The sequence below is a fragment of the Pseudorca crassidens genome, chromosome 7 (assembly GCF_039906515.1).
Source record: "Pseudorca crassidens isolate mPseCra1 chromosome 7, mPseCra1.hap1, whole genome shotgun sequence".
Lineage (NCBI taxonomy): Eukaryota > Metazoa > Chordata > Mammalia > Artiodactyla > Delphinidae > Pseudorca > Pseudorca crassidens.
This window is the reverse complement of record NC_090302.1, coordinates 84,099,191-84,121,276: the sequence shown is the minus strand read 5'-3', so window position 1 is coordinate 84,121,276 and position 22,086 is coordinate 84,099,191. Positions and strand designations below refer to the sequence as shown.

The 22,086-nt window shown below is 38.8% G+C and overlaps 1 protein-coding gene across 9 annotated transcripts in view; it reads left to right on the top strand.

Annotated features, from left to right (window-relative positions):
- Nucleotides 1-22,086, top strand: part of TUT7 (terminal uridylyl transferase 7) — a 71,985-nt gene that overhangs the window by 36,754 nt on the left and 13,145 nt on the right. For 4 of the 9 annotated variants that reach the window (XM_067744777.1, XM_067744778.1, XM_067744776.1 and 1 more), the window contains 13 exons: nucleotides 139-239; nucleotides 1,909-1,966; nucleotides 6,795-6,898; nucleotides 7,560-7,649; nucleotides 8,486-8,599; nucleotides 8,774-8,851; nucleotides 9,475-9,652; nucleotides 13,253-13,300; nucleotides 13,387-13,478; nucleotides 14,815-14,930; nucleotides 16,060-16,385; nucleotides 18,557-18,633; nucleotides 18,999-19,062. In XM_067744777.1, coding sequence (XP_067600878.1) covers nucleotides 139-239; nucleotides 1,909-1,966; nucleotides 6,795-6,898; nucleotides 7,560-7,649; nucleotides 8,486-8,599; nucleotides 8,774-8,851; nucleotides 9,475-9,652; nucleotides 13,253-13,300; nucleotides 13,387-13,478; nucleotides 14,815-14,930; nucleotides 16,060-16,385; nucleotides 18,557-18,633; nucleotides 18,999-19,062 — 1,446 coding nt within the window. Of the gene's footprint in view, nucleotides 1-138; nucleotides 240-1,908; nucleotides 1,967-6,794; nucleotides 6,899-7,559; nucleotides 7,650-8,485; nucleotides 8,600-8,773; nucleotides 8,852-9,474; nucleotides 9,653-13,252; nucleotides 13,301-13,386; nucleotides 13,479-14,814; nucleotides 14,931-16,059; nucleotides 16,386-16,486; nucleotides 17,342-18,556; nucleotides 18,979-18,998; nucleotides 19,063-22,086 lie in introns of those variants that run through there. The other 5 variants (XM_067744784.1, XM_067744780.1, XM_067744783.1 and 2 more) reach the window with 5 other exon arrangements.

Here is a 22,086-nt window from a genome sequence, read left to right as displayed (position 1 = left end):
ATAAAAGAACATAATTATAATGAGATTGTTATAGGACAGTTAACAACTGGGTATTTTTGATTCATGAGAGAGTTGTTTCGATCAGAAGATTAAATGTACTCAGGTAATTAGGTATGACTTTTCATATATCCCTAACAGGAACTAAACTGAGCTTGTTTGGCTCCTCCAAAAATGGATTTGGGTTCAAACAGAGTGACCTTGACGTCTGTATGACAATTAATGGACTTGAAACTGCTGAGGTACAGTGACCACGTAAAACTTCCATTTGCTGTGGAGTGTGATTTGACAATCTTGACTGACAATACAGCATGGTATTTTCCAGATTTATCAGGGTGTATCATACGGAGTATGCCATTTGGCACAATCTGTCTGGTCAGATACCAGACAGAGGAGTAGAAAGGCTTCTGCTTGCAACTTGTAGTGCAAACTAGATTTGAAAGCAACATCTGGGAATTCTAGAAAGCTAAACCAGCCTCTCCCGTGTCCCAGTGGCGTAGCCGCTAGGCTGACTCAGGTACATAAATATACCAACGTGAGGTTTTCTGAGAAGTTTTTTAGTAGGCAGGCAATGTGGTGCAGTGATAGGAGAGTGCTAAACTGAATTCAAGACAGACTTGGTTCATCAGTCCTTAAACATGTGGTCTTTGGTTGATAATCTCTAATATGGAAGTGAGATCCTCTTGCCTCAGGAGATGGTTGTGCTCATCAGCTTGGATCATGTATGTCAGGAGACAGGGAACTATGGCTCGCTGCCTGTGTTGTAAATATCAGTTTTTATTGGCATACAGCCACACCCCTTCATTTATGTATTGTCTACATCTGCTTTCACTCTGTAACTTCACCGGTTGAGTCCTTGCAACAGGCCACATGGTCCACAAAGCAGAAAAGGTTTGCCAGCTCTCATGGATATGAAGGCATTTATAAAATGTAAAATACTTTTGAAAAGGTGTAAAGTCTGAGAAGTACTGAATTTTTTATTTGTAACAGTCCAAATGCTGTATATCCAAAGGAGTGATTGCTGCTGTTGCTCAGGATCTTTTTATGCCTTTTTTGAGTTTCAGGTTTTTATCCTTTGAGGATGTATCTGACTTGGGAAAATAGTCAAAAGTTATCTAGCATGACTATGGTGAATAGGTGGCTAAGCAAGATTGGGTCCAATATATGGAATGACCTGATTATATAGGGTGGCCAAAAAGTTCGTTCGGGTTTTCCTGTAATGTGGAAAAACCCAAACGAACTTTTTGGCCAACCCAATACATCATCAAGATTGAATTTTTACATGATTAATAAACTAGTCTTGAGGGCATTTTTAAATTAAATTCCAAATATATTCTGGGAAGTATATAGCCATCAGAAGGACTTAATGTTTCAGCCCAAATGTTATTAAATATTTGAAATATTATTCATATTTCCTGTATGACTTTCTTTTTGTGCATTATATTTTTTACTAGTTCTGTGGAGAAATAATCTGAGCTTAATTACTCTCCACAGCACTTCATCAGCTCTTAATTAAAGTATAATGAAGGTCTACCCAGAATGAATAAGACGGGCCACAGAAGCTCCCTCTTATTAATTCTGTCACATAGAGAGTACTTCTGAGTGACATAATTACATAGCGGGGAAAAATGGAGATCCTCGCTGGTTCAGAGACTTTTTTGGAGACACTGATTTCAGCCTTTCTTGTGCCTCCAAGAGCAACCCAATGAGGGTTTCCACATCCTTAGGATATTCCTATGAATGAGAATTAACGCTCACCTAAAAGGGAAAAATGTATGTAGAATAATTTGAAGTTAATTTTGTTATTTCTGGAGGAAATGGAAACTATAACAAGGTTAGGAACCTGTCTTCCATTTCTGATTCAGTAGTTTGTGCCTTTTTGTTTGTTTGTTTGTGCCATTTTTCTTGCAGGGGTTGGACTGTGTAAGAACTATTGAAGAATTGGCAAGAGTCCTCAAAAAACATTCAGGTACCTCTGTAAGCTTTTTCTAAAAAATATTTTTGTCTTTTTTATTAGTGTTTTGCATACTTAGAATTTATGAATGCCAACGAAACAGTGTAGTGGCTCATATAACATTTATGGTATTGGTGTCTTTAAAAAAATCTTATGTGATTAAGTATGAAAAACTGAGGAATTGGTTATAATATGTGTGTGCATGTTTTTGCCTCAGTCAGTTTTATTTCAAGACAAAGTATATACCACGCAGGAAATTTTGGGAATCGCTTTGCCTTACCAGCATTGTGTAAATCAAAGTGTAGGGGCTGCTCGCAGTGATGTGAAGTATAGTGGGAAGCACCATGGACTAGGGTGATGGGTTGTACTTACAGCTGTTTAGCTGTGTGTGACCCTGAACAAGTATTTACAGCTGTAAAATGTACAGATTCTGTAAATTGTGCACAGAGCTGAAATGCCATTAGCACATTCTCCTGCCTCTCTTTGTCAGAGGCAGCTATGGATGCTGTTAACAGTGAGAGTCTTCTTTTAAACTGTGGTTCATCCAACTTCTGTGCTAAGAGTTGAAAATGAAAGTGAGCAAGATATTGTCGTTGCCTTTGTGGAACTTAAAATCCGTGCACCATCCATGGAAAGCTTTCTTATATCTTAGTCAAGAGTAGACCTAGGGTTTCCCTGGTGGCGCAGTGGTTGAGAGTCCATCTGCTGATGCAGGGGACACGGGTTCGTGCCCCGGTCTGGGAAGATCCCACATGCCGCAGAGCGGCTGGGCCTGTGAGCCATGGCCGCTGAGCCTGCGCGTCCGGAGCCTGTGCTCAGCAACGAGAGAGGCCACAACAGTGAGAGGCCTGCATACCGCAAAAAAAAAAAAAAAAAAAAAGAGTAGACCTAAATTCACAGCGTGGGCATGCAGACATACATACATACATACACATAAATATGCACCTGGTGCCCCTTTTTGTTGCATTCTTTTTTTAAATAAATTTGTTTATATATTTTTTATTTTTGGCTGCGTTGGGTCTTCGTAGCTGTATGCGGGGGCTACTCTTTGTTGCGGTGCACGTGCTTCTCATTGTGGTGGCTTCTCTTGTTGCAGAGCACGGGCTGTAGGTGCGTGGGCTTCAGTAGTTGTGGCGCGCGGGCTCAGTAGTTGCGGTGCATGGGCTTAGCTGCTCCACAGCATTTGGGATCTTCCCAGACCAGGGCTTGAACCCGTGTACCCTGCATTGGCAGGCAGATACTTAACCACTGCGCCACCAGGGAAGTCCCTGTTGCATTTTTTATTTCCAGGAGTTTAAAGAGGATACTGTGTTATTTAAGTAACGGGGGAAAAAAACTTAATTTTGATTTACTCCTAATGAAAACCTAGCGCATCAGTATTTTTTTTAATATGTTTTGATATGATTTTTTTGGTCATTGAAACAAGCATTTTGGGAATTTTACCTCTAAAGATCATATGCTTTTTTATTTTTATTTTTGAAGATTATGCAAAGAAACTAAATTGCTAAGCTTCCGTGACTATTAGTTATTTAGTACTGAGCTAGGTTTTGATTTTGAAATAATTTCAAAGTTAAAGGAAAGCAGCAAAAATTGTATAAAGAACTCTGTCTATCCTTCATTCAGATCCACCAGTTGTTAACATTTTACCACATTTGATTGATCATTCTATCTCTTGCTTGCTCACAATTTTTTTCTGTACCATATGAGATTAAGCTGCAAACATCACGTCCCTTTCCCCTAAATACCTGTGTGTATTTCCTAAGAATGAACCATGTTAAAAATAGGTCATTTTTAGACTAGAAATGACTTTTACATACAGATTACAATGTAATGCAGATTGCATGGAACAAAAATGGAATAATAGCTACAGGACTATGATTAAGAAAGCAGTCTCCCCATGTATTTTATTGGGTACCTGTTATGTGCTCAGCACTGTGTTGGGCACTTAGGGATGGTAGAAAAATAAGTCTGTATAGGTCTTTGACAGCTTTCAGATCTCAAACGTAAGATAATCTCACAGGCTATGTAACAATGTGTGGTAGTATTCATTTATTAAAATGAGTTGTAGAAACTACAGCAAGTATTAAATAACTTCTGAAGAGAGAGAGGTTCTGGGAAAAGAGTTGGGTAGGGGAGGTTCATGGAAGAGATGGGCTTTTTCTGATCTCAGATGATGATGAACATGATTTGAAGAGGATAGGAAGAGAAGTCATTTCTAAGATGCATGGATGTGAGTGCGAGAATCACTGTAATATATTTTTTAGGACAGTGAGAAGATTGGTACATTTTGAGAGGAATTTCAAGTGGGAACTATTAGGAGATAAGGTAACGTCTGTAGATATTTGGAAGCCACTGAACTTTCTTCAGAGGGGAGAAACCCCATAAAAGCAAAACTTAAACTTTTTTAGGGAGCTGATATACTCTTAAGGAAGATATAATCTAAGTGACAGGGCAGAAGGACCTTAACCAGATGCCAGTGATCCTAAAAGGAAAAGAATATGAGAGATTCCAAAGGGAAATTTCCTAGAATTGGAACCTACAAGTAGGAAATAAGGGTTCAGGCTGATGTCTGGGTATTTGAGAAATGAGAATGTTTGCAGAGAACACCAGCGTGCCATGAAGCTATAATCTCCGAGAGTTAACAGTACAGCAAGCAGTTAGAAATATGGAGTTGTCAGTTAGGACTGAAGAACAAAATGAAACAGTTTTGTATTGAAATGCTTGAAGGAAGAAAGAGAGACAGAAGCCAAGAATAAAACAGAATTCCATGGGATCATTTGAGAGAAGTTGAGGACCAGGCTTTAATTCTTGAGTGTAGAAATTAGGGAAGGACACTGAAAAAAGAGCTATTGGAATGGTAAAATAGGAACCAGGATGATGTGCTATGAATAAATCCTAGAGAACAGGCTTAGAAGTGGTTAGCAGGGTCAAATTCTAGAATGGGAAGGAGATTGAGAAAAAGGATATCTAATTTAGAGCCAGTATAGCAAAGTAATTAATGGGGCTTCTAGAATCAGACTCTCTAGTTTTAAATCTTGGGTTCCTGCTTTCTGGCTGTGTGATCCCCAAAAGTCACTCAGCTTCATTATGAGCACTCAGTTTCTCATCTATAAAGCAGGAACAACAGAAATAGCATTTAAGATTAAGCAAGGCAATACATTAAACTACAGGGCCTGACATAACACAAAGTGTTCAGTAAGTACGAGCTTCCTTGCCTCTCCTCCCTATCAGTGTGTTAGACTTCTATCTCCCACACAGACCTTTTTTGCTGAAATTTCTTTCATCTGTGTACTTTTTTTTCTATATTCCAGACCGCTAGGTTTCTGCCCTCTAGCCATCACCACTTAACTCTCTCAGAAGGAGCTCAAACCCCAACATCTCAGGCTGAGCTCATCTTTCTCTTTACTGCCTCCCTTCTGCTACAGCCACCACTACCGGCTCGTCCTTCTGAATCCTCTTTCTTGCTTATTGACATTGGCTTCCTTGGAATCACCAAAATGAATGAAGTGATAATTAGCCTGTCCTAGACTAGGTTCAGTAGATTCAGTCATACCTAGATTTGAATCCCAGCTCCACAGTTCACCAACTGCACATTCCTAAGCACGTTCATTTCTCGGGGTCTCTGTTTCCTCATCTTTTGGGTAAGGGTGAATGGTCTTAGGAGGTAATGTTTGTAAAGGAATCTAGGTGCTCAGGAAATGGTCTTACTGTTACAGCCCTCCTTCTTCCTTATCACCCCTACTTCTACTTCCCCAACCCATCCAGTTACGGATGCTCTCACACACGTCTTACTGCTTCTCTGCCAGGTCAGTTTTTTTGTTTTTTGTTTTTTTTTTGCAGTACGCGGGCCTCTCACTGTTGTGGCCTCTCCCGTTGCGGAGCACAGGCTCCGGACGTGCAGGCTCAGCGGCCATGGCTCACGGGCCCAGCCGCTCCGCGGCATGTGGGATCTTCCCGGACCGGGGCACGAACCCGTGTCCCCTGCATAGGCAGGCGGACTCTCAACCACTGCGCCACCAGGGAAGCCCTGGGTCAGTTTTTATAATGGTCACTTAGTCTCTCTTCTGGGTGCCTCCAGTCTATCCATTGCCAGGGACCTTGTCTAAATAGATGTGGTCAGTGATTCTCCCCAACTTACACCAGTGCATTGGCATTTCTTTGCCTCTAAGGATGTATATGTTCCCTATTTGGACTCCTCCCAGTTTTTACCACATCTCCTATTACTCATTATTTCTTTCCCTCAAGTCCACTCTGTAGCCTGAACGATTCCATGGAAGTTCCCTGAACATGCCGTTCTGCTTCAGGCATCTACCCTTCCCCTGTGCAGTTTTCCTTGCCTGGTAAATCCCGTCAGCCTTCTCTTTTTTTGCCTGTTCTTTTTCAAAGCCTAGCTCAAGCAATTTACTTCTCTGTTGAAGTCGATTCCTTTCTTTTACTGACATAGCTTCTAGCTCCAGGATGAGTAATTTTTGTTTTGAGGATTCTGATGATTACCCCTATGGGCTTTTCTCCATATTATATGTGTAGTCATATGGAGAGAATAGGTAGGGCCCACATAGTCCAGATTCTGTAGTAGTTTCCTCTTTTGTGATGTTTATCAGACTGACAGCCCTATACACATGCACATGATCCATTGAGTTCCTGAAGAGCAGTGGCTGCCTTGTTCATTCTTGTACTTCAGATATTGATGTGTTTAACAAATGTAAACTTTGCCAGAAGAGTCTTCCCAGATGTTTGTTAATAACAGAATTCTTTGACTAGTCTTAGTGACCCACATTAACATAAGAGCAACTTATATCCCCTGCTGCTGAATTTAATGACACTATCTTATTTCCCAACCTAGGGCTGAGAAACATCTTGCCTATTACAACAGCAAAGGTGCCAATTGTAAAGTTCTTCCATTTGAGAAGTGGTCTGGAAGTGGACATCAGTTTGTATAACACATTGGTAAGATTTTCTTTAGACTTTTTCTTTATGGAGATGAAGGGGAGCAAGTATCTCTTAATTTACACAATCTTTCAGTAAAATTAAACCATTCATTTCATCCAGTTCATTCTTTCAGTAGTTATTTATGAGTGCTTGCTAAGTGCCTGGCAGTGTTCTGAGGCTGGGGATATAACATAGAATTGAGTTAATATTAGTATTCATTTAAAATGAGGTCAGAGTGGCAAGTGCTTTTTGTTTGGCTTGAACTTTGTTTTAATTTTGGAGCGTGTATGTGTGTGTGTGTGTTTGTGTGTGTGTGTCTTTGGTCTCATACCTGGTTTATTTCAGGGCTTTATGGGACCTCTCTGGCCCCTAAGGACATTTAATTTGAATAATGGGCAGGAAGTGGGGGGTGCAGATCTTACATTGACTTAAATGGAACTGATTATTTTAATAGCCTATATTTTCTAGGAATGTTTAGACTAAGGAGGCCTGAGATCAGATGTCACTTATAATTCTTATCTAGTAAGTTAATGAAGTTTGTCTTCAGGGGAAAAATATTAGTTTCAGCCTAAATGTCTTCATCCTAAAATGAATTACAGTGTAAACCTTTTCAGAATATTCCGTCTTAAAACTTTTTCTTCTAACTGGTAGACTTATAGTGTAATTTCCCTTTTAACAGGCCCTTCATAACACAAGGCTCTTATCTGCTTATTCAGCCATTGATCCCAGAGTGAAATATTTGTGCTATACCATGAAAGTATTTACAAAGGTGAGTATGCTTCCTCTTGTGATTTATCAGGAAATTTCATTACATCTTCAACCTTGTTGAAAACATAAGTCCATAACAGAAACAGACTCAGTGATATAGAAAACAAACTAGTCGTTACCAGTGGGAAGAGGAAGTGGAGCGATAGGGGTATTATGGGATTAAGAGACACAAAGTACTATGTATAAAGTAAATAAGCAACAAGGATATATTGTACAGCACAGAGAATATGGCCATTATTTTGCAAAAACTTTTTTTGGCCTCACCGCACGTCTTGTGGGATTTTAGTTCCCTGACCAGGGATTGAACCCGGGCCCTCGTCAATGAGAGTGCAGAGTCCTGACCACTGGACCTCCAAGGAATTCCCTACTTTGTTATAACTTTAAACGGACTATAGTCTATAAAAATATTGTATCACTATGTTGTACACCTGGAACTAATATAATATTGTAAATCAACTATACTTCAATTAAAAAAAGAAAAAGAAAAGATAAGTGTGTATTTTTAAAGAACCATAGCCATGTCAAATGCTTCTTTTAACTATTTGAGAAGCCCTACTCAGCAAGCTAAAATTTTGTTGCTTAAATTTTACGTGGTAACCTAATATTGCTTCTGGCTGATAGTTCCACAGCTTTGTTGGGGTTTGTTTTGCTTTGATTTTTATTTATTTATTTGGTTGGTCTTATTTGGTTTTGTTGGCATATTTTAGCATTTGAAAATGTAATTTTTATATTAGTGCCCTGTAGAAGCACCTTATTCTTAGTGACAATAGAATAGATGCAAGTGTAGCAGAAGACATTGGTGGTCTTTCCTTTGTTCCTCCTTTTCCTTCCCCCCAGATGTGCGATATTGGCGATGCTTCTAGAGGCAGCTTATCATCATATGCATACACGCTTATGGTGCTATATTTTCTCCAGCAGAGGAACCCACCAGTCATTCCTGTCCTTCAAGAGGTATTAGTAAAAGAAATTGTATTTCTCATCTGTAGAGCTGGGTGATCTTTGAGCCCTCTTCCTTCTCTAAAATTCTGTGGTTCTGTAGTTAAAATTTTTACTATTTTCCTACAAGTTTTTGTATCAATGCATTAAGTTTGTAATCCATACTAATAGTTTAAAAATTAATTTCAGATATACAAAGGTGAAAAGAAACCTGAAATATTTGTTGATGGCTGGAATATTTATTTTTTTGATCAAATAGATGAACTGGTACGTATTTTAATAGTAAAGAATTTTTACATCCTTGACTGAAAGTTACCTATCCTATGCTGTAGTGTAGATGGTCAACAACTATATTATCACTTGTAATATTTATTTATATTATGACAGTAAAAAAAAAATAGCACATACAGATGATTCCTTTGAAGTTGAAAACATTTTTTTTAAGCCAGGTGAGTTTCTAGGGACTATATTCAGGATTTCTTTAATGCCCAATAATTCCAAATGGTCAAGTAACTTTATTCCAAATGAACAAATATTTGCTCTATGGTTTCCTACAGAGAATTTGGAAAGACTCTCAGTTACAGAGATATAATAACCAGGTGTCACCAAGGCTCTTAAAATTTATTTCCAGATTCTTCCACAAACATGCATTCTGAGGTTTGGCATTTAAAACCCTGAGCTCTTTCTGTCTCCAAGTCATAGGGTAGAGATTAATAAACTCATGTAAATGATATTTTAAAATATAAAAGAAAAGTTATATAATTACATTTTTATGTATTTAAACTCTAGTTAATTAAAATAAACCCAGATTTACTCCCTAAGATACAAATGACTATTGATATTAACACTTTACTATAGAGCATGATATCTCTTGTTCCTTCTATTTCTAGCCCACCTATTGGCCAGAATATGGAAAAAATACAGAATCTGTTGGGCAGCTATGGTTGGGACTTCTTCGTTTCTACACAGAGGAATTTGATTTTAAAGAACATGTTATTAGCATCAGGAGAAAAAGTCTGCTTACAACTTTTAAGAAACAGTGGACATCAAAATACATTGTTATTGAAGGTACAAATAAAATCAAACTTAAAACTGAATAGAATATAGAGATTGAACTGTGAGGGTGTTCTTCATCCTTGCAGAGCTCTTCCAGAGCAGCCATGAGCCACTGATCGGGGTGCGCCTTGCAGCCATCCCGTTACTGTCCACATCAGGCAGACTTGTCTGTTTCCAACTTAAAGATTTATTTTTAAATGGCTGATGCCCTCCCATGGGGTCTCTCACAAATCCAAAAGTCTTTGTTCACCATGACAAGCCCTTTACCTGTGTTTAACAGGTACTGGAGAATAAGGTTGCTATAGAGGTAAGCCAGCTTCAAAATAGTGGGAGTTTTAAAACCTTCCTAAGTGAGGGTTTGAAGAGTACCACCGAAAGTCAGTTTTCAAGGTCCTTATTTGCTGTTTATTGATGGAGAAGTTTACCTATAAGTAGTTAGATATAAAATTTGCCATTTATTTCGCCTGTGCTGAAGCCTTCCTTGAATGCTAAGATCTGTGGGCCATTGTGTTTGTATTGATATTTGATTGTTTATTTCCACTTTGGGAGATTTTTGTTTCTATCTTTGTAGATTTTTTATTAACTATATATATATTTATATATTCACCAAATTATTTTCAGTGGTTGCTCAGTACTGGTTTTTTTTATTGTTGTGTACTTGTTTTACAATATTATATTAGCTTCCTGTGTATAAAATAGTGATTCGATATTTTTATAGATTATTCTCCATTTAAAGTTATTATAAAATATTGGCTATATTCCCTGTGCTGTACAGTATATTCTTGTTGCTTATCTATTTGATATATAGTAGTTTGTGTCTCTTAATCCCATACCCCTATCTCGCCCCTCCCCATTTCCCTTTCCCTACTGGTAACCACTAGTTTGTTCTCTATATCTGTGAGTCTGTTTCTGTTTCGTTACATTCATTTGTTTGTTTTATTTTTTAGATTCCACATATGATAAATGTGGAATTCCACACATTCCACAAATGATAAATTTGTGGGATTTTTAATTTTAAAGACAAAATGGAGTTTAAATGTTTAAAAATGAATTGAGAAATGGCTTAAATATTTTGTTGATTTTGGTCTTTTTAAATTTATTTTTAATATAATCATATCACCTAAATAATGTATTACTTTAGGTTATGCTTTTATCATTACTTCTGCTTATTGACAGTATTAAAATACTGTGAACATTTGTAAAATTAAATTCAGATGACAATGAGTTATAGATACAATTTTAACTTTTTGGTATCTGATATGTCAAAAACATAGAACTTTGTCTTAAACCTTTCCGCTATCAGAGTGGGTTCTTATGGTCTGCCAATTATTAATATCTTTTTCTTAATTTTTTGAAGCCTCATTAACTTTTGCTTTTAACTTTACATTATTTACAAACGAGCCATTAGTAATAGGCTATATTAGAAGGAAGACTTTTAACTAGTTATTCTAGAACTGAGAAATTTCAGTGGTGGTAGTTTGTAGTGTCTGTATGATAGCTAATATCGTAGTATCTCTGCTACACCAAGCAAACAACCAAAAATACTTCCACATAGCACACACATAAAAATCACCAGAAGAAAGCATGACCAAACCTACTAGAAAGGTAACCTTCTCATAGCAGTTATTAGTATAGGGTTATACTGAGTAAAGGGTCCTATACGCCAGTAAACTCTTAGTGGGTCTAAATCCCAAATGGTATACCCCAGTTATTATACATTAGAAGCATAACAGACAACCAGAAGGAATGCCTCTTTTTACTTCGTTACTCTTTTTTTTTCTTTTTTTTTTGCGGTACGCGGGCCTCTCACTGTTGTGGCCTCTCCCGTTGCGGAGTACAGGCTCCAGACGCGCAGGCTCGGCGGCCATGGCTCACGGGCCCAGCCGCTCCGCGGCATGTGGGATCTTCCCTGACCAGGGCACAAACCCGTATCCCTGCATCGGCAGGCGGACTCTCAACCACTGTGCCACCAGGGAAGCCCCCTTTACTCCTTTTGTATGTACCATATACATCCTCCATTTTCTTAATGAGATGATCCCAAAAAAAGGTTTTGGGTTTATTTTTTCCTTTGCTTTGTTGAGTATGTTTCTGGACATTTATTGGAAATAATTAAATATCTATACATAATGTTTAACTTGTGAATTATTCTGTGTATTTTTATTTTAAATCCAATATAAAATAGTATTTTGACTTAGAAATAGTGCTTTACCTGAATTTATTTCATGAACCAGTTTATTCAGATCTCACATACATCTTTGACATCAGCATTTTTTTCATCATTTCTACCACTTTTTGGATCATCTAACAAATAATATTTCAGATACATCATGTTTATATACCTATCTAAGACATTTGAGATGCAGACATTTCAGATCATATGGGAGGGACTTCCCTGGTGGCGCAGTGGTTAAGAATCCACCTGCCAATGCAGGGGACACGGTTTTGAGCCCTGGTCAGGGAAGATCCCACATGCCGCGGAGCAACTAAGCCCATGCGCCACAGCTACTGAAGCCCACACACCTAGAGCCCGTGCTCCGCAACAAAGAGAAGCCACCGCAAAGAGAAGCCCGTGCACTGAAACGAAGAGTAGCCTCCGCTCGCCACAACTAGAGAAAGTCTGCGCACAGCAACAAAGACCCAACGCAGCCAATAAATAAATAAATAAATGAATAAATAAAATTCTAACACAAGCCATTTGATTAAAAAGAAAGATCATACAGGAGTCTTTTTTTTGGCTGCATTGGGTCTTCGTTGCGCATGCAGGCTTTAATTGTGGCGAGCGGGGGCTACTCTTCGTTGAGGTGTACGGGCTTTTCATTGCAGTGGCTTCTCTTATTGCGGAGCATAGGCTATAGGCACGTGGGCTTCAGTAGTTGTGGCTCTCAGGCTGTAGAGCACAGGCTTAGTAGTTGTGGTGCACGGGCTTAGTTGCTCCTCAGCATGTGGGATCTTCCCAGACCAGGGATCGAACCCGTGTCCCCTGCATTGGCAGGCAGATTCCTAACCACTGCACCACCAGGGAAGTCCCAAGAGTCTTTATATAAAGCTTTTACTGGAAATGGAGATCCAGATAGCCATTGGTATGCTACTGGGACAGGTGTGTGTGTCTGTGTGTGTTTTCATTTATCTTATGTTTTATGAGCTTCATGATAAATTATTTTCTAAAATGATGTTTTAAAGGCTGTTAATTAGCAGGAGCATTCAGTACTAAAATGTTTTAAATATATTTGTGACTTCTATATGCCTCTAAAACTAGCATGATTAGGTAATATCAGACTAATACGTCTTCTCCAAACAGTATTTTGTTGTTCAAAATGAAGCACCTTCTCATAATATGAAGGACTCTTTAAGGATTCAAATATAAAGCAATACCCTCTTTTCTGATGGATACTTTTGGGGGAAAACTTGCCTTATATTTAGGAATATATATATATATATTACTTAGTTGTATTATAGACTTAAAACTCATTAAAAAGGCAGTCATTTAATACTTTTATTAATGATAAAGTATGTAACACTTTCTTCTTGTTATATAGACCTTACTTAATGTATGAATACTGGTTTTTCCTATTTGATTATCTTTTTATGTTTTCATTAATTTTCTTTACTTAGATCCATTTGATTTGAATCATAATCTTGGAGCTGGATTATCAAGGAAAAGTAAGTTATTACTTCGTTTATAAATATTAATGCCATCTCTTTTACTTTTAATCCCTCCAATTGAGCCTTTACTCTTTTCTCCTTAGTGACAAATTTTATAATGAAAGCATTTATAAATGGGAGAAGAGTATTTGGTATTCCAGTCAAAGGATTTCCAAAGGACTACCCCTCAAAAATGGTAAGTTTTGGAAATACAAAAAACCAATTCTAAAAGCCATTTAAGCACCTAATTTGTATACATTACTTCAATAGTAATCTAAATACTCTGGAAGTTTGGTGAGTCTAGCCAAGATAAAAACCTTTTAATAAACATCCCTGTTTTGAAGCCATTTATCAGGAGAACAGGAAGAGATAGCCGGAAGTGGAGTTTGGGTGGGAAAATTAATAATTTTGTTGCTGCTGCTTTTCGTCGGTAACACACATTGGTGGCACTGCTGTTCCACCAAGCATTCAGCTCCATACCAGCCTCTGCAAACCCAGTTTGCACATATCTAAGGACATCCCCCACCCCCTCATATGACGTCTAGATTTTTCCAGTCTGCTTGCAAAGAGTAATAAATCCCTTAATGGGACAAGAGAGAGTCAGTGCTGCCGGTGCTAAAGATCTGTCTGTTCTCATATAACCTAATAATCAGGTTTTTATGGAACCACGCTCATTAAAAACAAAACAGAACTGCATTATAAAAATTCATTTCAGTGAGAGAAAACGGGAAGGGGTTAGGAACTAGAGAGTTTTATGTTAAAAACAAAGGGTTTTTTTTCCTGCATTAATTTTCTTAATAAAGACTTTTTAAATGAGCCTTAAGTTATTGGGTGTATAAGCATGTTCAGCATTTGATTACATCTCTACATCTAGTTTTTGCTAGATACTGCTGTGGTGGTCTTCTACACCAGTGCTTTTGAAACTTGTTCAAACAAATCACCTGGGGATTTTGTTAAAATGTAGGTTCTGATTCAGGAGGTCTGGAGTGGGGCCCAAGACTGTATGTCCTACAAGCTCCCAGGTGATGCCACTTCTGCTGGTACCCACCTTAATTTTGGTGGCAAAGAGGCTAGAGTCCAGACCATTGTCTTTCCTTTCCTCTGATATTTTCCTTCAGAAGCCACAACAAAGCAACAGCACATAGCTTCTTTCTTTTTAGGTTTTAGCCTTTCCATTTTATGAGAAAATGAAGTCTTTGTACCTGGCCTCAGCTTCCCCCAAGTCCTAGGAAGCTGACTCACAGGGATGTGTAATGCTTTTGTTCAGAAGTGTGGAAGGGAACAAGCTACCTTTATGGTTAAACAGTGTCCTGCATGACGAATAGTAATAAACAAAAATGAATTTAGGTAAGCCTATCCTGAATTAGACCTCTTAATGGTTTTGATTTTGGAATTAAGCAATATAATAATAACTATTAAAATTAATATATCGATGTTGGTATGTCAATGAGATTCCTGATTGATATTGGTTAGTTTTTGTGTTTGGATCTCATATTAATAGTTCAGATTTTTATGTATTTATATTCTGCTAGGAGTACTTTTTTGATCCAGATGTGCTAACTGAAGGCGAGCTGGCCCCAAATGATAGATGTTGCCGAATTTGTGGGAAAATTGGACACTTCATGAAGGACTGTCCTATGAGGAGAAGGTAAGCAGATATTCAAAAGGGGTGGTTTTGTTTTTGTTTTCTTGCTGTACCAGTTTTTAAATGAGGTTCTCTTGTAACAAAATAAACTTGTATTAAATCCAGCAGTTCTCAGATAAATTTGAGCTTTTTTTTACCATGAAAATGAAGTGATTTAAAACATGGCTTTAAGTGCAGATGACTAGGATTAACTAGGGTGTACAGGAGACAGTCTTCCAGGCCCGGTCACCTTTCCTAATTTGGGGCACAGCCCTAATCATCACTTGATCATTTGGTTATCACACTCTCCAACAGGGATATAAGAACAAAAGAGGAAACTGAAATTCTTCCCTTTTACAGCAGTGAGGAGTTCAGAATCATTTCAGTCAATGAAAAGTAAAATGGGTTTTTTTTTTTTTTAGGATCTCAATTACACTTCTGTGTACAATAACTGGGGTGTACTTAATAATTGCTATGGTGACCTACTCAGTTTGGGCCCCATGCTTTCTTATGATAATGATTGCAGGAGGGCAGAGCGGGACATAGGTTAGGTTGCTTGCTTGGGACACATTCTTATTTTGGGGTGGTGGTGGTATTTTTAACTGGACGATAATATTCTCATTTAAAAACTTGCCACTTAGAATAAGTCACCATCTGGAATTCAAGGCTCTTATTTAGTACTTTCTTTTTATTCAGATAATAGTCACTGATCATGTAGGTCAAGGAAGAAATAATTTTGACAGTTTAAGAACATAAATCTCCTTATAACCATTGTTTCCTTGTGAACCTAAAGTTTCATGTCTCAAGTTTCCAGTGCTGGTAAAGAATGCTGATGGGCCAGAAAGGTTTAAGAAATCACTCCAAGGATAATTTGAGTTTCATTGCATCAGTATCAGAGTAGGTATTATATTAAGGAGTTCCACTAGTTGCAAAAACTGGTTTTACAGCACTAGAGTACTTGTGAAAATGAAAAAAACTACACCCTTAAGCCCTGAGGTTGCTTCTTAATAGAGAAGATGAACTTAAATTGTTAAATTCTTGTTTTTCCCTCTGATGCCTCCTATATCTGGTTGTCTCCTAAACCTGAAGTGGTCTTAGGAATTTATTTAGGTTTTTGTTCAGATTTTTCCTACTAATATTATATCTTCTACAGAGTGAGGCGACGGCGAGATCAGGAAGATACACTGAACCAAAGATACGCCGAGAACAAAGAGAAAAGAAGCAAAGAAGACAAAGAAATTCAAAACAAGTACACAGAGAGGGAGGTATCAACAAAAGAAGATAAGCCCATGCAGTGCACACTTCAGAAAGCCAAGCCAGTGAGAGCAGCTGTTGACCTGGGGAGAGAGAAAATTCTCAGGCCACCAGTGGAAAAATGGAAGAGACAAGACGACAAAGACTTAAGAGAAAAACGTTGTTTTATTTGTGGAAGAGAAGGGCATATTAAAAAGGAATGCCCACAGTTTAAAGGCTCTTCAGGTATGCACACCCATCACACCTTGATGTTTGCACTCACATCTCAAGGGAAATCTCTTTTTTAGAGTTCTTAACTATTTTATTTATATTTATTTCTTTAACAGATCTATTTACTGGAAAAGATTTTGTTTTTAAGAAGGTGAACCCACCTCTCCTGCCTTTACTTCTGATCTTCTCTATGTCTTGAACACTTATTGCTGGTTTTTTGAGAGGCTTATCAGAGTCATTTGGTTGACTTTTCTGATAAGATTATCAGTGAATCGAAGACCTGGTAATCCCCAGTACCTAAAAAATGTAACCTAAGTGACCAGAAAACAAGCTACCACTTGAGCTTTGCTACTCAGTGTGTGCACTTTTGAAATGGAAGCGCTGCAGGGCCATGGGGGAGTGATCTCAGGACACCATACAGTGCGTGCAGGAGCCGCTTGTATTGTTGTTTAAATACATGTGCGCACAGGCCTAGAAAGGGGACTAGAAGTAGAAGGGTTATACAGTTAATGGTGCCTCTACCTGCAGCGGATTGTCTTTGCATTTCATCATTTTAATAATTTTCTGCAGTGAGCATGATTATTCTTATGATGAGGAAAAATATATTGATACTATCAGTCCATAGTTGAAAATCATCCACAGATCTTGCCCCTTTGAGTTGTCAGATCTTAATCCACTTTTTCTATTAAATGGGTGAAGTGTCCGTTATGGGCATCTTTTTAACAGACTGTTAAGAGTAAGCGTTCTTTGTGTGTGGGGGGATAAGTTATGGTTTACAAAGCAGTTTATATGCTCTCACTTTCTTTTCTCAGAACAAACCTGTGAAAGTGGATGAAATTTGATTAGCATGGAAATGAAACCCTGAGAAATAATGTTTTTGATTAAAGTGGTAACCCTGTTCTTGTCCTCGATTGTAAATGATGTTTATGTGCAGCATAAAAAATGTCAGCACTGACAATTTCCTTAAAATACTCACTCTAGTCCTTGTTGTTCCTGGAACACTAATACCTCTCTTCCATTCTATGATATCATATCAGCAATATAGTATCTCTTTTTCTTAAGGTAGAAACTTTTTAGATCAGCTATCCTTATTTTTTTTAAATGAGCTTTATATGAAAAGAAGTATATTTTTAAATTGTTTTCATTATTGATTTTAAAATAGGACTTAAATGTTTATGAAAGTTACAGCTTCAGCTTGTCCTACTTCTAAGGAATTCAAATTCAAACTTTTTTGCCCTAACAAGGGATGTATACCAGAATAAAATGATCTTCTTTTATAATTATAAGAGGTAAAATGTTTAAAAGAAATTAAAAGCAATAGCTAACATTCATTGAGCACTTATGATGGGTAATTTCATCTCATTTTCACCACAGCCCCATTAAATGTGGTATTATTGATATCTCCAGTTTACAGATGAGGAAACTATAAACGGTATAGATAAGATGTAATATAGTCTCACCAAAATTCCTTTTGTAGGCTACCCTTCAGAAAACTCAGGTGTTGTGTTTACTCAGAGCAGGAGCATTGCGTTCCTCTTCGGTACAAGAGTGGTGAAGGAATGCCCCTGTCCTCCCGCAGCTTGGATGATCTCTTCTTTCTAGCTAGTAGCAAGTTTTAAGTTGCCTGCTAGTGAATCTCTCAAAATAGTTAGAGCAGGGAATTCCCTGGCCATCCAGTGGTTAGGACTCGGGGCACTTTCACTGCTGTGGGCCAGTCTGTGGTCGGGGAACTAAGATCTGGCCAAAATTAAAAAAAAAAAAAAAGTAGTTAGAGTGGTGATTCTGGCTGCCTAGGGGGCAGTAGCAAATCAAAGAGAGATGGGATATCCTGGGGCAGGGATGGGGTATTATCAAAGCTACGGAAAGCACTAGAATCTTGGTTTCTTCAGACTGCAGTGTTTTCACATTAAATCAAGTAGTCATAATATAAAAGTAAAATAAAAAGGGGAGGAGTGGGGCTAGAGTATGGTGAATTTCCTCCAAGAGCAATTAAAAATAATCAGCTTCTTTCTGTCTAAAAATTATGTTGCTCCCTCTCATTTCTTCCAATATGTTATTATTTTGTCCACACAGTATACTGAGTAGAGTTTCTGTCATATCAACAGAAAATCATTCTGTGAAAGTTTGAAACAGGGCTACTACTTTGGATTTAAAGTAGGAACAAAAAGTGCTGATTTCTTTCTCAGGTCTGTCTAAATCTGATTGTGTATTTGGATCCCCTTCTTCACCTAGCCCTTTGAGACCAACTGGCACATTTGTTCAGGTAAACCTAGCTCAGGCCTGAGCAGGAAACCCTCCCATCCTCTGTCTCTCCTGCAAACACTTACTGAGTGCTAGCAGCTCTGTGCCAGGTGCTCGGAGGTGCTGGGCTGCCCCAGGCCCTCCCTGTCTCCATCCTCGTGGCTCCTCTACTCTGCCCGAGGCACAGGTTGTGATGAGCTTGCTGTGCACCAGCTCACCGGGTGTGCTTTAAGGGGTCCTGCAGATGTGTCTTGCTTGTTGATTAACTTGCAAAGTTCTGCCACCCACATGCCTAATTTCAGCTCTCCTTGGATTTAGTTACAGTTTTCAGGCTGTTTCGGATGCTGTTCCTTTCGACTTTGTAAACCAGTCTATTTCGTTTTTTAGGCAGTGCTTTTACATGAAGACCAAAAGAAACAAAAAACATCTATATTTTTGAGTCCCCAGTCAGGTATGTGGGTTTGAAAAAAAAAATGTGTTATTTTATTTACTGCGTAGTGTACCACATGCCTTTTGAGGCACTTCCTTTGAATAAGTGGTTTTAACAGGGATTGGACATCAGAATCACTTGGGGAACTTTTAAAAATACAGCTACCCTGACCCCACCTTCATTTCTTTTCTTTTTCCTTTTTGCGGTACGTGGGCCTCTCACTGTTATGGCCTCTCCCGTTGCGGAGTACAGGCTCCAGACGCGCAGGCTCAGCAGCCATGGCTCACGGGCCCAGCCGCTCCGCGGCATGTGGGATCCTCCCGGACCGGGGCATGAACCCGTGTCCCCTGCATCGGCAGGCGGACTCTCAACCACTGCGCCACCAGGGAAGCCCAACCTTCATTTCTTAAATCAGATGCTTCAGGGGCTAGGCTTAGGCCTGTGTATTTTTTAAATGTTCTAGGTGATTCTTATACCATCCTTGAGTAGGAACCATAGTCTAGTTATTTGTTCCTCTTCTATACTTTTTGTTTCTGCTTTGAAATTGCCACTGTCTTGTCAGCAGTGTATTCTCATGGAGATTATTTACCATGCACCAAAGTAAGGAAAGAAAGTAATCATTGACCTGAACACTCTCTCTCTCAGCTGCGTCATTTATTCATTCCTTCAACAAATATTTATTAAGCCACACCTCCCACCCACCCGCCCCCTCTAAGTTCAGGGTGTGGGCCTAAACACTGAAGATACAGCAGTGAATCAGCAAAGCCCCTTCTCTCATTTACTCTGCATTCTTGTCAGAAGAGAGACAAATATTTCACGTGGGACAGATGCTAAGAAATATAAAGCAGGAAAAGGGAAAGAGAATGTTGGGAGGGAGGAGGCCTCTCTGATAGAGTAACATTTAAGCAGAGAATCAAGTGAAAGAAAGAGGCAAGCCAAGAGGAAATTGGAGTTAGACTCTTACAACAGAGCTGAGAACAGTTTTGTCCTGAGTGGGTGACACTAAGTGGGATGAGGGTGAGGAGGGTTGGTTGGAGGGGAGGTCAAGGGTATACAAGTGTGGGTCATGCAGCTCCTTCAGCAATGGTAGGGATGGGATTTTTATCTCTGCATGAGATGGGCAACTGTTGGAAGGTTTTGAGCAAAGGAGTGGTATTATCTGAATTGTTTTAAAAGGTTCATTATGCCGTGAGGAGGCAAGGGTGAAAATTCAAACCAACAGGGAGGCTCCTGCTACAGTTTAGGGGAGAGTGGAGGACGGCTTAGATGTAGGTAGAAGGGGTGGAGGAAGTGAGGACTGCTAATGTTCTGGAGACTTTAAAGGTAGCGCCAACATGATCTGTTGATGGGTTAGATGATAAAGCATGACAGAAAATCATGAGATTTTGAGAATCAGAGCAGACATTGTGATTTTTGCTCTGAGCAGCTAGAAGAATGGAGTTTGAATTTCCTGTGCCGGGGAACCGTCAGGGAGAACAGATTATGGGGAGAAATAGAGTTCGGTTTTAGACGTGTAAGTTTTAAGAGACCTGCTAGATATTGGGTAGAGATGTTGAGTAGCCAAGTAGATATAGGAGCCTGGCATTTAGAGCAAAATCCAGGCTGCAGATACAAATTTGAGCATGCTCAATGTATAATAGATGGTAGTTATGTCCTGGGTCTGACTGCGATCACTTAGAAAAGAGAAAAAGCATGTAGAGGCTCAGGCAAAATAAACCAAGGAGACACAGGAAAAATGGTTCATGGGGAAGGAGAAGCAGCAAGTTGGGTCCCGGAGTCCAAATGGAGAAAGTGCCTCAAAGAGGGAGAATTGACTTCATGCAAATTGCTGCTCATAGGTCTGTGCACCGAAGACTGAGAATTCAGCATTTTATTTGGCAACACAGAAGTCACTCACTGTGACTTTGAAAAGAGCCATTTCTTTGGAGTGGAGGGCAGAAAAACCTGATTGTAGAGAGTTGTGGTGAGAAGTGCTAGAAGAACTGTAGGCTGCTTAACTTCAGCTGTGGGTTAGTGCCAGGTGGGGTTAGTGCCCCATCCCCACCCAGGCCCCAGGCCTAAGGAAAGATGCTAAAAGGGAGGGGGAAATGGGAGGCTGTGAAGGCCTTCTCTTTCTCTTTCTTTCTCTCTAATCTTCAATAAAGTAGAGTTAAAGGAGGAACATTCTATAAGCAAATAGAGCATGTGTACTCTTTATAACTTGATTGTATAGTTGATGAGAAAAGTTAAGTTTTTGAAATTTTAAAGCTTCATTGATATAACCTGACATTTTTATATATAATGTAAAACAAGCCACATATTTTATGCTCAGCTTTTACATATTGTGTCTTATTGCTAATGTGCAAAGAATGTTTGCTTTTAGATTGGAGAGGTGCCTGTGTTAGTTTACAGAGTGTGAAGAGGCTAATCTGTATCTACCATCAGGTGTCGGTTTCTGAGAGATAGCGCTCTCAGAGCCTCAGCAGCCTCCAGAGTCCCACCGTAGAGAGAACTCTTCCCAGCTTTCACCAAACCAGGCTGAAATAAGCCAGGGCACAGTGATCTCACCCTGGGAAAGCTGAGAGCTCCAGGCAAAGAGTATTTGGTTGTTTCTACTTTGAATGTTAACAAGAGAAAAATTAATTGAATTATTAAATTATTTCAGTACTTCCGTTTCTGTCAGTACCACGATGATTTATCTCCAGTATATAAAATGATCTACATAGAAGTAGACATTTATTTTTATGATATGCTAATTTTACAGTTGGGTTTTTTTTTTTAATGATTGGAAAAAACATTTGAAATGGCATCAAATCTCTTTACAATCAAAATTTAAAAGGCCTGAGTATTGAGGTTGGTGTGCACAGTGAGGTAGAACAACTCAAAGAGAAACAGAAATCTTCAGAGAATTGCCACCCTTACCCAATAGGGGAATATGGTGTCCATGAAAGGTAAAGACATAGGAGACTCTGTAAGAACAGGCGAGAGCAGCTCTTTCCTGGGAAGGTCTTGTAATTGCTGTCAGTGGAATGCATGGACTTAAAAATAAGAAAAGTTCTACGGGAA